The 14,542-nt window shown below is 41.8% G+C and overlaps 1 protein-coding gene across 1 annotated transcript; it reads right to left on the bottom strand.

The window, feature by feature from the left end:
* Positions 1–4,265: 4,265 nt before the first annotated feature.
* Positions 4,266–14,320, bottom strand: SLC35G1 (solute carrier family 35 member G1). Its single transcript, XM_046652066.1, has 3 exons — positions 14,118–14,320; positions 9,582–9,762; positions 4,266–7,287 (listed from the first exon to the last, which is right to left on the bottom strand). The coding sequence occupies exons 1-3, from the start codon at positions 14,293–14,295 to the stop codon at positions 6,549–6,551; spliced, it is 1,098 nt and encodes a 365-aa protein (XP_046508022.1). The 5' UTR covers positions 14,296–14,320; the 3' UTR covers positions 4,266–6,548.
* Positions 14,321–14,542: the final 222 nt, after the last annotated feature.

Here is a 14,542-nt window from a genome sequence, read left to right as displayed (position 1 = left end):
CTGGGACTGGCTGATCCTTCTGACTGGTATGTTACACCGTTAGAAATGTTTTTAGTACATCCAGAGACATTATGGCTGAATGTGGCTGGCCCAGGGTTCAATTCTGTATATTTAGGTGGCATTGTATAGCTATGTTCTTCCCTGGTGTGACACCTCAGGAGGCTCTCTCGTTTCCCGGTCCTTGGGCAGTATCTTGCTGTAGCCCAGGCATACTGATTACATAGTGTATGTATGTCATGTCATGTTTGCATTTAGTTTTGACCTTTTTGAGGGCTTGACAATGTTTGATGTTCCCTTATATTGACTGAGATTGCATATGGCTACTGCTCAATAAATATTGATTAATAGATTGGAAGAAATAAAACAGAAATATACACAATGTTGTCATCCCCTTCTATTCTCTCACATCCAGCTCTTGCTATGTGAGGGGGAAGGAGATAGGAGGAGGACATACATACCTCTAAATCCCAAAGAAACAATACTTTTATCACAGTGACAAACACCACAGTGTTTCCCTGACCTGCATTCTACCCCAGCGAGGTAGGTGACATGGGTGTTGGAAAGGTCAAGGTCTTTGGGATCAGGCAGACTTAGGGTAGTGGTCCAGCTTCATAATTTACTAACAAGGGCACTGGAATTTACTAGGTAGGTGAGCCCATTCATCCTCTTGAACTTCAATTTCCCAATCAGCCTATCTATCTCCCAGAGTTGGCAAGGATTGAATGAGACAAAGATCAAGAAGCTCAGGGCCCGGGTGGGACATATTCAGTAAATGTTAGTTTCGTTTCCAAGTAAAAATGGTTTGGGTGCTGCGGAAAGGCGGATATTCGGCTCAGGGCTGGGGAATGCTTTTTGGGATCTTGGAGGATGTATTTCTATTTAAAAGCTGAAATTCAGTTTTTCCTTTTGTATTTTCTTCAATCATGGAGCATGTGGGAATTTAAGTCTGGTTTGTAGACTGGATGAGGAAAAGAGGAGAAAGCAAAAAGAAGTCAGTAATGGTGAGCCAGGGTGATAGCTCAGATTAGAGCAGTCCACATTTCTCTATATGCATGCGTGTATATATGTACGTATATATATATCTCTCTCTTTTACCCCCTCCTTTCTTTTCTCCTTTTCTTTCTATCATCTCTTTGTTTTTGCTCCATCAATTTTTAATTTTATTTTTTGACTTAGGTTATATATCCACATGGTTCAAAATTTAAAAGTTATAAAAGGGGATTCAGTGAAAATTCTCCTTCTCACCCTCTCCTTCAGCCGACAGATTCTCTTCTCTAAAGGCAGCCAATGCTAAGTTTCTTATGTATCCCCTGGGAATATTCTGTTTACCCACTTTTTATACAAATGATCACATACTGAACTGTACTACTATCTGAGTCTTGCTTTTTTCACTTCATAATCTTGAAGATTATTCCACACTCATACATAGGACGCTCCCTTGCTCTTCCTTAATTTATTTTTAATTGCATTATATTTTATTTTATGTATGTACCTATACTTACCTAACTAGTACCCTATTGAGGAACATTCAGGCTAGTTCTTTTTCTTTTTTTTTTTTTGCTATTACAAGTAATGCTATAATGGGTAATCTTATACATACCATTTTGCAATAGGAAGTATATCTATAAGATAAATTCTTGAAATGGAATTGGAATTTCTGGATGAAAAAATATGTGCATTTGTAAATTGATAGATGCTGCCAAATTGCCCTTTATAGAAGTCGTACCAACGCACATACTTACCTGCAAAGTATCAAAGTCTTCTGACTTCTCCAAAACGCACACACAAAGGAACCAAATCGCTTATATGGGAAGTGACAGAGACAATTTGGTATGACCTATGACCAGGGGCCAATTGGATTGCATGGTGCTCCTTTGCTCCCTCTTGAGTAGATAATTTGGATCTCTTATATGGATTCAGAATTGTTTAACTTCATAATTCTAAAATGGAACACCACATTAAAGATGTTTCTAATTTACAAGCTGTTATTTAGCTGCATTTCAGACTGTCACAACCTTATGAAAAAATTAGGAGATTTGATGATGGGTTTACCCTTGTTTTTTAAGGTTGCAAATTTCTATTTATTAAATCTGTAGTTCTGAAACATCCTGGTTTTGTAGCCCTTTACTCTCTTAAATATTATTGAGGACTCCAAAGAGCTTCTATTTATATGGGCTAAATATATAGATATTTACCATATTTGAAAGCAAAACCAAAAAAAATTTAAAATATTTATTAAAAATGATTCTCTTATATGTTAACATAAATAACACTCTTATGAAAAAATAACTATTTCAAAATTAGTGAGAAGAATAGCATTGCTTTAAATTGTTGCAAACCTGACTTTCTAGGTGACAGCTGGCATGGTACCTTGGGGAATCCAGTGGAACATTTTCCTGTGGCCTAGACTTCTATGGTACATTTCCTGCCCTGCCTGGACACCTATAAACCCCATCCCGTTTCCAGGAAATGATGGGTAGTGCCAACCTTCAGGGGCTTTCTATGATTTTGTTTTGCACGTCCAGCACCGAACCTAGTGTTCAAATAGGCTAAAACGGGATGAGTCTTTCTTTGTGGATCACAGAGAGCCCCTGATAGGGCATCTTGCAGAATTCTAAGTGAATATCGTAGCTGTATTAGATTTGATGTAAGGGACCAAGGGGCCATATAACAGTGTGCTTGGGATAGTGCCCAGGTTTCACATGCCCAACTTATGTCCTAATAACCAAATTCTAACGCTCAGTACTGACCATGGCTCCATTCACCTAGACCAGAGGCCAGCACGGTATCGAGGACATCTGGCTCTCTTCCCACTAGATTACTCTCAAGAGACTAACTATGCTTATTGGGTGAACATATAAGAGGCTAGAAGAGCTATGCTGAGTATAGAGAAGGGTGCATGTGAAACACACAGAGAATCAGGCTCATGCCCCCAGCCAGAGCCAAGCATAATACTCACAGAAGACCAGAGCTAAATCCAGAACTGTAAAGGTGGCAACACCTAAGCATATGATAAAAAGACTGGTGACCCTTGGCAGCCCTACACGGGCAGATCAGCCAGGAAATGAGAGCTGTCCGACAGTAGAATTTTGTGCTAGCAGAAGGGAGCCAAATGAGGTCTGTAATCTAGAAGACTTCCTACAGTTCTTGGTGAGACTGCTTAGGAGTGAAGACCCTGGGGTAGGCATCATTTTGAAGAGCGGGAGAGTAAATGCTCAACTCTACAGTATTACCCATAGTTCAATACTTAGTGTTTTTGTTCTCCTTTATGTCTATAAGTCCTTCTATGGCACTCACTTGTAATGTGGGTTGGGCAAGTAATATGATCCTATTTAATAAATGAGGGAAACAGGCTCAGGTATGTTAAGTGACTTGCCCAGCTGAACAGAGATAAAACCACAATCAGATCCTAATCCATGCTTTATCCACTCTTCCAAGGTAGGCCAGTGTGGGTGGGAGAAGCTGGAGATAGTGGAAGAAACAAAGAGCCCAAGCTGAGCCATCGGAGGCTAAGAGGCTTTAGAGGGAAAAGAGAAGGCAAAGAAAGCAGGGGAAACAGAGGCAGGAATCTCTTGGCACATGTGGGAGTTGGTGGGAAGATTGGTCCGAGTATCAAATTTGTGTTGGGACATGGGAAATCAGGCTGGATAAGTGGGAATAGAGCCAGAGGAATCATTTGGATGTGATGTGGCGTGCAAAGGCATCATCATGGTTTCATGACAACCAGAGTAACAATGAAAACAGGGCTTCAGGAAGATTAGTCTCACAAGGATCTGAGTGGAAGAGTCTAGAAGCAGGTAACCCAATTAGGATACCATTGTGGTAACTCAGGTCTGAGGTGGTAAGTCTCAGACCAAGATGGCAGCAGTGGAAACAGTGAGGAAAGAATGAATCCACAAGACAATAAGAAGATAGACACACCAGGACTTAGTAACAGATTAGCTATGAGAACAGAAAGTACAGCGTTCAAAGCTGCTCCAAGGAAGGGTCTAGAACAATGAAGGCCTCACTGGAACAAAAGATTAGGTCCTTTATTTCAGAGATATTGGAGTAGATGTGAGAGTATCAGAGGGACAGATAAACAGTTTGAAACTTCAGGTTACATCACAATTAAATGGCGGGAGCCAATCTCCTTTATGAAATGAATTTTGAAACACATGATTGAAAAAGGAAATAAGTTATATTAGCTAGTACATTTGCTATAATCATAAAAACCAAAATATAGCTTTCTTTCATATTAATTTTATTAGTACTTATAAAAACAATTCATGAAAATATTTTCCTTTTCAAGATAAACTATAATTTTTGTAAAATAAACACACCCATATTTGTTACAATACATATCCTTGTATATACTTGGACATTATAAAAGTGTTTAAGAATCGTGCCTTGTAAAAGTTGGGAGAAGAAACATTTTCTCCAACCTTGGTCAGATATTGTGACATTCAAGTACTTAAACCATACCGTTGAAATAAAACACGTCCCTAGTGTACAGGCCCAAAGGGATTTAACTTTCAAAGTCCCATAGGTTCTTTTATTGTGCAAGGTGAAGAACCAGCAGAGGGTTCCCTGAGAGTTAATTTACCTTCTGTAGCTCAAGCGGTGGTTGGCTTTCCATACTTTATCATGGAACTAGGGGAGGGGAGAAGGCCATAGAAACCCATTTTGGGCAGGTCCCCTCCTTTACAGCCCTATCTGTGGAGCATGGCTCCTACAAGAGGATTTCTAACCTTTGAACTCTAAATGCTCCGATTCTGTAATTATCTAAGATACTCGCAAAATGATGCTTTTGCAACTCTAACTCCCATGTTGTGGATTAGGCTAAAGTTATAATGATAGTGTGACTCCCCTACGTAGACTTCATTTAGGATTTGTCAAGTGGGAAGCATTTGGGAAGATCAGCAAGTCAAAAATTTTCTCTTGGAACTATTGGAAAAGATCCTTTCTCACCAAGGCATAAACCTCAGAAGCCAAGATCTTTCTTACTTTGGAAGAATTGTGATGAAAGGGTGGGAGAGAGTCTATAATCTTTCAAATTCGCAGGCTTAAGATAATAATAGATGCGAGGTCTGACACAGTAAGAGCTGGAGACCATCAAAGCCTCACCAATAAAGGGTTCATTGTGACAAAGAATCATTTGCATCTACACCCTGCTTCCTGAGCAACCTCCCAAGCTTTTCTAAATATTAAATTCTCTCTTTAACTGCAGAGTACTGGCCTGATGAATTTCCAGATATAAAATACGTTGTCTGCATTCATCATGTTAGTATCACGGTGCAGCAGTGACGTTTAATATCTTACTGTATAATATCCTTACTATACTAGAATTTAACTGTGATTTTTTTTTTCTATTCAAGAAACTACAAAAGCCAATCAACCGTGGACTCATGGGTCTTTAAATTTAACATATGATATGAAGCATTATTACATATAACTTCAAAGGGAAAAAGACTATAAAAATAAGTTTAATAGGATTACTGTACTTTAAAAAGTTGTATTCAAAATATATATTCCAAAGTCCTCTAAGTATTTGGTTTAGAGGGTCAAGGAGGTATCTATTAGGGTAAACCATAAGAAACTTTGGTTTTTTTAAGTTAAAAAGGTAAAATCTTGGCAATTTCATATAGCTCAACCTAATGAAATCCTGAGAAAATTTTATTTGGCATCACACTATAAATTCAAAGAGAATTTATAGAAAAGCACATTTCTAGTGAAGGGGAAAACACTTCAGGATGGAAATGTGCACATTGGCCATGCCAAGAATCCCTCTTGTGATTTAAAGACCTGAAATCTTAGAAAGTTAGCAAAAATTTGGTGCAATTTCCAAAAAACAGAGGACAATTAAAATTACAGAATGATAGCTATAGTTGCTAATGACACTGAAAGAGAAAACTATTAGCCAAATTTGGTGATTTAAAGACTTTTTAAAAAGTTTACATAGAAAAATTCCAGCATTAAAATGAAAAGGCACAAATATGGGTTAAAAGAATGATGACCATTTATAAAAGCCTTGAAAATAAGGCTAATTCATTTGCATTATTAACACCATTAAGGAGGCACCAATTCCAAGTTTCAGCTTTGGCCTCCTACATGGAATTATGTTTCAAATGAATTATCAACATAATACTAATTATAGCAGCATTATTATCACTAAGTTTCTTACCTCTATACTGCTAAAAACGCATCTAAAATTTCCTCGCCACCTAACTCCCATCGGGACCAAAAAATACACTTTAAGAAACTACCTATATTTATACTAGAGTCATAAACAATCTTGTAGTTTTTCTCTAGTGATTTGTCCTCTTACCAACACCACCTCAACAACAACAAAAAAAACAAAATATAATTGCTGAAAAAATAATTGCTAGACCAACTGACTGGCTAGTCTTAGCTAATTAAAGACATACTAAATTCAAAAATGGTACTTTAATTATGAAATTTATTTAATATCAATGAAGTAATGCAGATTTTCCAGGTGTGTGCGTGTGTGGTGTGTCTGAACGGGGTGACAGTGACCTTGAAAAAATAGACATTTTGGCAATGATGCTTCATTTGGAACTCTGGCACCATTTACGAATGGCCGCTCCGGTACTACTGGCTACTACGCAGAGAGCGCCACCCACCGTCCACCACGTTGGCACATCGTTAAAGAAAATAATCTGAAAGATAAAAGCAAAGACCACATCCATAGTCCTCATTATTGCTACTGGCCCTGCTTTTTCTATTTGAATTCCTTTCGTGAGAAACACCTGACCCCCCAAACCGAACAGCCCAATTAGTATGAGATATAGCCTGTCCAACCCACAGTACGGCAGACTCCATTCTCCTAATATAAAGAGGACGATGATACCCTCGATGAGGCCAAGTGCTACATAATACCAAATGCTCAAAAAGTAGTCCACAGATTTCCCCATTTTTCTTAGGATAACCAGAGTCATGGCAGCAAACACTGCATGTCCGATTGCCGCGAACGTGCCCTTCAGGTGAACCGAATAGCTTTCATTTATCTCCATAGTGTCGGAACCAAACAAAAATGGTGGCCTCACGATCAAGATCACTCCGACGATTGTGAAGGCGGTGAAGAGAGCATCCCAAGGGCTGTATTTTTCCTTGAGAAATATACAAGCGAATATGGACGTAAACACTGGACAGGTAAACGAGATAACCGTGGCGTCAGCGAGGGACGTCGTCTGGAAAGCGTAGTATGCAAACATCATGGAGGCAGAACCAAGGAACCCTCTGAGAACCAGGAAGATGCGTTGACCTTTGGGGCCTAGAAACCCACTTCTGTAAATTCAAACGGAGGAATGTATATTAAATGAACTTGGTATCTGTTTTTAAATTACAATTTTTTTTTTTAAAGATTGGCACCTGAGCTAGCAACTGTTGCCAATCTCCTTTGTTTTTTTTTTCCTTTTTCTCCCCAAATCCCCTCAGTACATAGTTGTATATTTCAGTTGTGGGTCCTTCTAGTTGTGGCATGTGGGATGGTGCTTCAGTGTGGCCTGACAATCAGTGACATGTCTGCACCCAGGATCTGAACCGGTGAAGCCTCGGCAACTGAAGCAGAGAGCACGAACTTAACCACTCGGCCACGGGGCAGGCCCCTAAATTACAATTTTTAATTAAACATTATTTTAAAAGTCCTACCAAAAAATAAGGGCATAGAGTAAACTAATTATGATAATGTCCACAACTATTATACGCCTCTTAAAATGTTTTCGAAGCATAGCTAATGACGTTTAACTGTTCACAATATAAGCAAAAATAGAAGAGAACTACATAAATAGTATAATTCAGTAAATATAGATATTATTTCCCATATACATATATATATATGCTTTCAAAAAAACCAAAAAGGAAAATCTACTGAAATGTTCTTGTGGTTATACCTTATTAGATGGACTCATAGGTAACTTTCCTTCTTTATGTTTATTTTCCCCAAATTTTCTACAATGAAGGTGTGTGATTTTTATAATAAATACAATTTCAAGATTTAGCTGCCCCATATAAGAAAACTTAGTCCTGGCTAGTGTGCTTTCCCAGTCTTAGAAGTTTTTCTGTAACAGCTGAAGCAATGCTAAAATTTATTTTAGCCATCGAATGCGAGGCAACTTTTTCATTGTTCTCAGTAGGAAAAGAGTTTAAAGACACCAAAAAAGAACCTGTAGCATTCAGGTAAGTATAATAACTGCTACTCAAATTTTTTCAATTAAATATTTACTAAGCAGAGTACTGTGTAAGTTCCTGACTAGGCGTATCTCGCTGATCCGTATCAGGGCTGGACATCTTTAGGGCAGCATCTGGCCTGACATGGGGACCCCTGGGTCTCTGGAGTTAGAAATGAAAGTGTGGTCACCTTTGGCCCATACTTTGAGAAGCTAAGAGTCTTCCTTGATAGTGAACCATAAAATGGATCAAAGCAGATTAGTGCCAAGAATTTAAGAAAATTCTTCTAGTGGCTTCCCGTCAATACTTTTATTCCAAAACGGAGAAGATGCCTCTGTTAGTAGCATCAGTAGTCTGTTGCCAACCTTAGAAATTTTTGAAGTCTTCCCATCATTTCCTAAAATACTGTGACTTGTCTACACTGACACAGGAATTTCTGACAATACTGACCTTAGCAGATTTTCACCAAATCCTTGCAATATGGAGTGAAACTATTCTAATGAATCTGTCCCACATTGCAGATATAAGGAGACTTCAGTGGCAAGTGACTGAAGCTTTTAATTTGGGGTTTAAGCATCTTTGCCCAAGGAGAGAAAGAGCCAGGCAGCCACCAGGAACCCAAGCGGTCTGTCCTCCTGGGGTTCTAAGCACACAGGGGTGTGTAAAGGTTCTAACAGTGTGGAGGAAGCATAATTCTAACCTGGGGAGGGTGAGTGAGGGGGTTCCATATGGAAGGGGAAGAGGGGCTTGGTGGGGAGAGAACAGTAAGGATGAGGAATAAAGATAGTTTTCATATACTTTCATATACAAAGTGCTCTCCCCTATAATAAATTTTGACCCTCGCAACCACCATGCAGATTGGAGGACAAAGAATACCATTCCTTCCACATTACAGATGAGGACGCTGAACATGAAAGTAGTTAAAAAGGGCTTGCTCGAGATACCTTTCCCCTTTCCCACTGCGCCCCAGGGGGAAGAGCTAAGTATTATTACTGTGACCTTCTCTCTGCCCTGGTAAGAGAGCAGCCTGTTCGACTTAAACTTCTGACACTCAGAGACACGACCACTTCCGCTCATTTACTTTTTTCTTCCAAATACTAGTTATGCCAAAGGAAAGAAGGGATGGTGGTACAAGATGGCAGGAATTATACAAGGATAGCTTTGTTCTCACAATGAGGGGTGCAGAATAACTGAATCTCTTTCTCCCTCTTTGTTGGGCATGCAGTTTGTGCTTATGAGAGAATCTTCTGTGGTGGATCCTTGTGACTTCATTACTCAGAGCCAGAGAGGGTAGGAACTGGTAAATCTATGAGAAGCATAAAGCAGATACTATAGAGTAAATGATTTAAGCAGGTCAAAAGATTTACAAACATTTATTAATACCTTCTCCTTTGCAGGTAAGAAATACTTACTTTCTGTATATTAAGCAAGGGATAACAACTATCATTTGGAACACACATCGGAATGCACTAATTTCTACAGCATGGACGTCTTCCACTTTTTTAACCAGTGAAGAGGCCAACGAGAAAAGGAAGGCAGAAAATAATGTGTAAAACAAGCCAAGTCCAGGACAGGGTGCTTTCTTCTTGGCTTCTGAAAAAGATTAAATTCTAGTTAGTCCTCACTTCCAAGTGTATGTTTTCTCATTTTCACTTAGAAATAGAGGAAAACGGAACAGTGTCAATGGCTAATAGTCTACAAATACTACCTCCTCAGCATATCCATTCTCTGGACCGGAAACATTTTCCCCACCAAGAATGAACTACCACGGTCAAAGGCAACAATGTAAGCCTGTGTTTTTCTAAATGCAGTTTCACCCTATAAAATAGATTTCCTTTGGCTCACTGAAAAATCATCCCTCACTTATAAGTCAAAAAGAAGGAAAGAGCTTGCCAAGACGGTGAGAGAAAGCGTTAAGAAACACTTGTCAAGATGGCTGGAGAAAAGTACTTCCAAATGCTATCTTACAGCATCTCACTGGTGAACTGGGCTTTATGAAGAGTGTTCTTTTCTGGAAAACAGTTTATAACTGTATTATATGGCTACTTGTTGATTATTTGCCTTTTCCCACAAGCCTGTGAGCTCCCCCAGGGCTGGGACCTCAGCTGTCTTGTTCATACCCGGCACACCCTGAATAAATATTTGCTGAATGAAAGAATATGAAAGAACTTCATGGAGAGATGCAGAGTCTAACAACACAGGCAACAACATAATCTGGGAAGGCTCTCTGTTTTGTTATTTTGAACCATTAAGCAAATCTTTAGTGAACTTTTCATGGTTTATGACTTATCTCCCATTTAGAGCATAAACCTCTTTGAGGGCAGGGGCTGGGTTATCTACTCCTCTGACCCCAAAGTGTGTGTGTGTGTGTTTTTTTAAGTTTTGTATTAGAATTGCCATCTAATACCAACTTCTTGGCTTGGTCTGAACTAAGAAACTTCTGCTTTCTCCAGGGCATCAAGTATTCAATCTATTAATGCCAATCTGTATGAGCAGCCACTTCCTCTGTCTTAGACGCCTAAGACAGGAGTGGAACCTGCTTTCCATCTCACCCCCTGGCATTCAGAGGGGAGCAAAATAGAGCAGGGTAAGCAGAGAACTCCCTAAAAGGCCACACATTGAGGTCATACATATATATATTTTTAAGATTTTATTTTTCCTTTTTCTCCCCAAAACCCCCCGGGTACATAGTTGTGTATTTTTAGTTGTGGGTCCTTGTAGTTGTGGCATGTGGGATGCCACCTCAGCATGGCTTGGTGAGCGGTGCCATGTCCGTGCCCAGGATCCGAACTGGTGAAACCCCAGGCCGCTGAAGCGGAGTGTGCGAACTTAACCACTCGGCCATGGGGCTGGCCCCAGTTCTCTTTTGAAACTAACACAAAAACAATGAGCGAATAAGAAGGAAACACTACTGGCACTCATCAGCTAAGAGCACAGCAGAGCTGAAGGATGTGTGGACACATGCAATTTGTAGTAAAATTAGCATTATCATTCCAATCTAGGAATTTATAATGTGTTATTCACCTATTGAAAAGTATTGCACAATAATTTTTTTTTAAAATGCCCTTCTCTGATAAGTGCAAGCACCAGGTAATACATTTCAACATCCTCATGTTAGCTAGGTACCTTTGCCCACAAGTGACCCTTTGCAAATTGGGACCAAAGTGTGGTGATGTAGTCTTTCCAGGGACATTCTGCAGCCTGACCTTTGTAGTAAAAGATGCCATTCTGGTCATAGGCCTCCACCTCTTCCTGGTCTAGATGTGCAACTGAAGAGAATAATTTGAAGCTGGCAGTCCTCATGTTATAGGTTATATGTTATATGTGCCAGACTCCTCCACAGTCTGTTCTGGACTGTGTGCTGAGATACAGCAGAAACAAACTGTACATACTGTACACTCAGTACTCAAACACTCAGCCCATGAGAAAGAAGCTTTACAAGACTTCCAAGTTAAGCACCACAAAATACATGTCTTGGCTGTGGTCAGCCTGAGTTCAGCTTCTGAAATTTCAGAATTCAGGTCCAAATAAAATAGTTTGTCTTAAAAGAAACCCAACCCACACATAGAACCTACACCCTCAGACCGAACGGGAAGATCAAGGACAGAAAACATCTCCCTTGTCTATATTTTAAGGATCTCCTCCAACCTTAGCTTTTAAATTTTTCTCCAAGAACATTTTAACTTAACATGATATTTTAACTCTTTTAAGACTAATTTTACACCCTTGGCTCTGATGATCTTTTTCCTTAAAACACATACACTCACATATTTTCTTGCTTATAAACACTTAAGGCCCGAGCTTCCTGATTGGGACAGAACAGCTGTTACAGGGCCTGGCTGACTCTGCTTATTTGTTAAGGAGGGTGAGGACTGATTGCACTCAGGCAAAGCTCAGTCTCTTACTGAATAATAACTTCACTTCTGTCAATGGAGATGAGCAAGACCGTAGCATAATCCAAAGAGGGATTTGCTTATGCAATATGCTTCCATGTTCATATCCTACCACAAGCATATCTAATAATTGGGCAAGTCTAAATAATTCAAATTAAGTGGCCACAGTGCCATTTCCTGAGTTAGCAGACAACTGAAAAGTTGCTCAGTTTCTCTCTCCTCTGCTTTAAACTGGTGATTCACAGCCTGGCTGGGAATTAGAATCAACTGAGTAACTTGTTAAACTTCTATTCCCAAGCCCTACCCTAAACCCATGGAAACAGGATCTTTAACTGTAAAAAGCTCCACTAGTTTGAGAACCACTGCTACGCTAGAGAACGCGCTCGCTCAGGGGGATGTGAGCCACAGACCGAAGACAACGTCTTCTCCTTGCTTCAGTCTAAGATTCACACTGTCCCTCAAAAAAAGAAATAGATGTCTTAGGATAGCTGTATGCTGTCTGTGAAGGTTATCCAAGAATGTAAGAAAAAAGGGTCACAGTTTCAACCTGAACTTGAAAGTGAGCTTTGCTGAGATAACCAGTTGGATCAAGAGGCTAAAATGATACTGTCACAAAGTTCAATGGCAACAGTACAGTGGTTTAAAGTGTTTCTATGGCAATCCTGTTTGGGGGATATTATCTAGTCACCTTACAATAACTATTACTAAGTCTTATTGTTAGCAACTGTCTTTGAAGTGAAAAGACCCCACAAGATTCTTAGGCGCAAACTGTTTATACAGGTTTGTCATTTTGCCACATGCTACCTGAGCATATATTCCTCTTCAGTTCACAAACAGGGGAAACATTTAGGAGTCTGTAAGGACTGATTCGGCATTCCACTAGAATGACATTCAGCCATAGGGTGATAAGGTGAGAAACTGACCTCTTCAAAGGCTGCAACCCAGCTTGGGGTAACCCCTGCTCAAGAGGCTCTAGCTTATGCATAAATGATTGTTAGCATTTAGGAGAAAAATGGGGCAAAAGTCATCTTCCTGGGGTTTAGCTCTCTGAATTGGGGAAAGTGCATACAGGGAGGAGGGAAAAGTGGGGTGAGGTAGGAGGCACAGAAATGCCAGGACACACTTAGAGGAGATGACCCAGAGGATGAGGTGGTGCAGACTGTGTAACTTCGTCTTGAAAGGAGATCTGCCTATTTCCTTCTTCTTCCAGAAAGCTGCTCCAAGTGGGTGGTGAAGTTCAAGGAGGAATGTGTTTGTGGCCAGCAGAAAAGGCCTTGAGCTGGGTCTCTGGCAAGCTGAGATCCTAACCCTGGTGCTGCCTGGACCCGTGCCCTGTCTCGCCCACACATGCCAATTCTTGGGGAAAATAAAACAAACAAAAAACCCCCAAAGCCCTCATCTCCCTGGGCCTCACTTTCCTCATTTGTGGAAAGAAGAGGTTGAACAAGATCAAAGGTTTTCCACACAAGGTCCTTGGCTTTGGGGATGGGTCAGTGAACCTCTTAACCATGTAAGTAAGTTCCTGCCTCTGTTTGGTTTTGCATCAGTTGCAAAAAAAAGTCCTCCCAACCGAAAAAGTTTCAGAACCAGTGGTCCCACTCAACTCTGCCTTCCCAAGATTCTAAGACTCTGGGACAAACATTTTCTATACTGGATGCTTTTCAACTTCCTCTTTGGGGGACACAGTTCACAGCGAGATCCGTTTTCATGGTTAGCCCCCAACCTCCGACCTCCAGCAGGGCGCACGGAACTGCAACCTGACTCCATGGCCCTGCCGGCAACACTTTAATTATAGGAACAGTTTTCGAATCCCAAATGGTTTCCAAGCACAATCAGAAACTTCTCCGGTCTTTGCGCCGGCAGGGGCGCAGGGGGCTTCCGCTTTGCAGCCCCCCCAGGTGACAGCTCGAGGGTTTTCCCGAGCCCTGGGCAGGGTGGGGATAAGGGCGCGGCCAGCACTGCGCCCCCGGCCGCAGCTGCGGGGACGCCGCCCGCTGGCGCCCGCCGGGCCCCCCACGAGTGAGACCCGCGCCCGGGTCCGCACCCCGCACTCACCCGGCTGCGCGCACGAGCCGCACGGCGAGGAGCGGCACAGCCAGCACCTGCCGGGAGCGGCCGTCTCCGCTGCCTCGGCGGCCGCAGGCTCCTCGCTCGCGCCCGGGGGCGCATCGTCCGTCAGCGCGAGCCCGGCCTCCGGCAGCTCGGCGGCCCCGGTGCCGTCCAGGGGCCGCATCCTGCGGCCAGCGCTCTCTCCGCGGCTGCCGCGGCGTCTGGCGCCGACAGCAGCTGCTGGGCTGCTCGGCTCTTCCGGCCGCGGCGGCGGCGGCAGGGCGCATGCGCGCGCGGTGCCCCTCCGCGCGGTTCGCGCTCGTCCTCTGCTGCCCTCGTACCTACAGCTCCCCGAGCCTCCTGCGCAGGGGGAGGCGGCCGCCTCTCTGGTCAGGCTGCGGTGCCCACAACTGGCCCGAAGGCGTCCAGCC

This window comes from Equus quagga, chromosome 2 (assembly GCF_021613505.1).
Source record: "Equus quagga isolate Etosha38 chromosome 2, UCLA_HA_Equagga_1.0, whole genome shotgun sequence".
Taxonomy (NCBI): Eukaryota; Metazoa; Chordata; class Mammalia; order Perissodactyla; family Equidae; genus Equus; species Equus quagga.
This window is presented reverse-complemented; position numbering and strand designations above follow the sequence as displayed.

Coding starts and splice junctions, on each gene's coding strand:
- SLC35G1 (XM_046652066.1), bottom strand. CDS start 14,295: ATGCGGCCCCTGGACGGCACCGGGGCCGCCGAGCTGCCGGAGGCCGGG. Junction 9,763..14,117: donor CGGCTCGTGCGCGCAGCCGG/GTGAGTGCGGGG, acceptor AATCTTTTTCAG/AAGCCAAGAAGAAAGCACCC. Junction 7,288..9,581: donor CCTTGCTTAATATACAGAAA/GTAAGTATTTCT, acceptor TTGAATTTACAG/AAGTGGGTTTCTAGGCCCCA.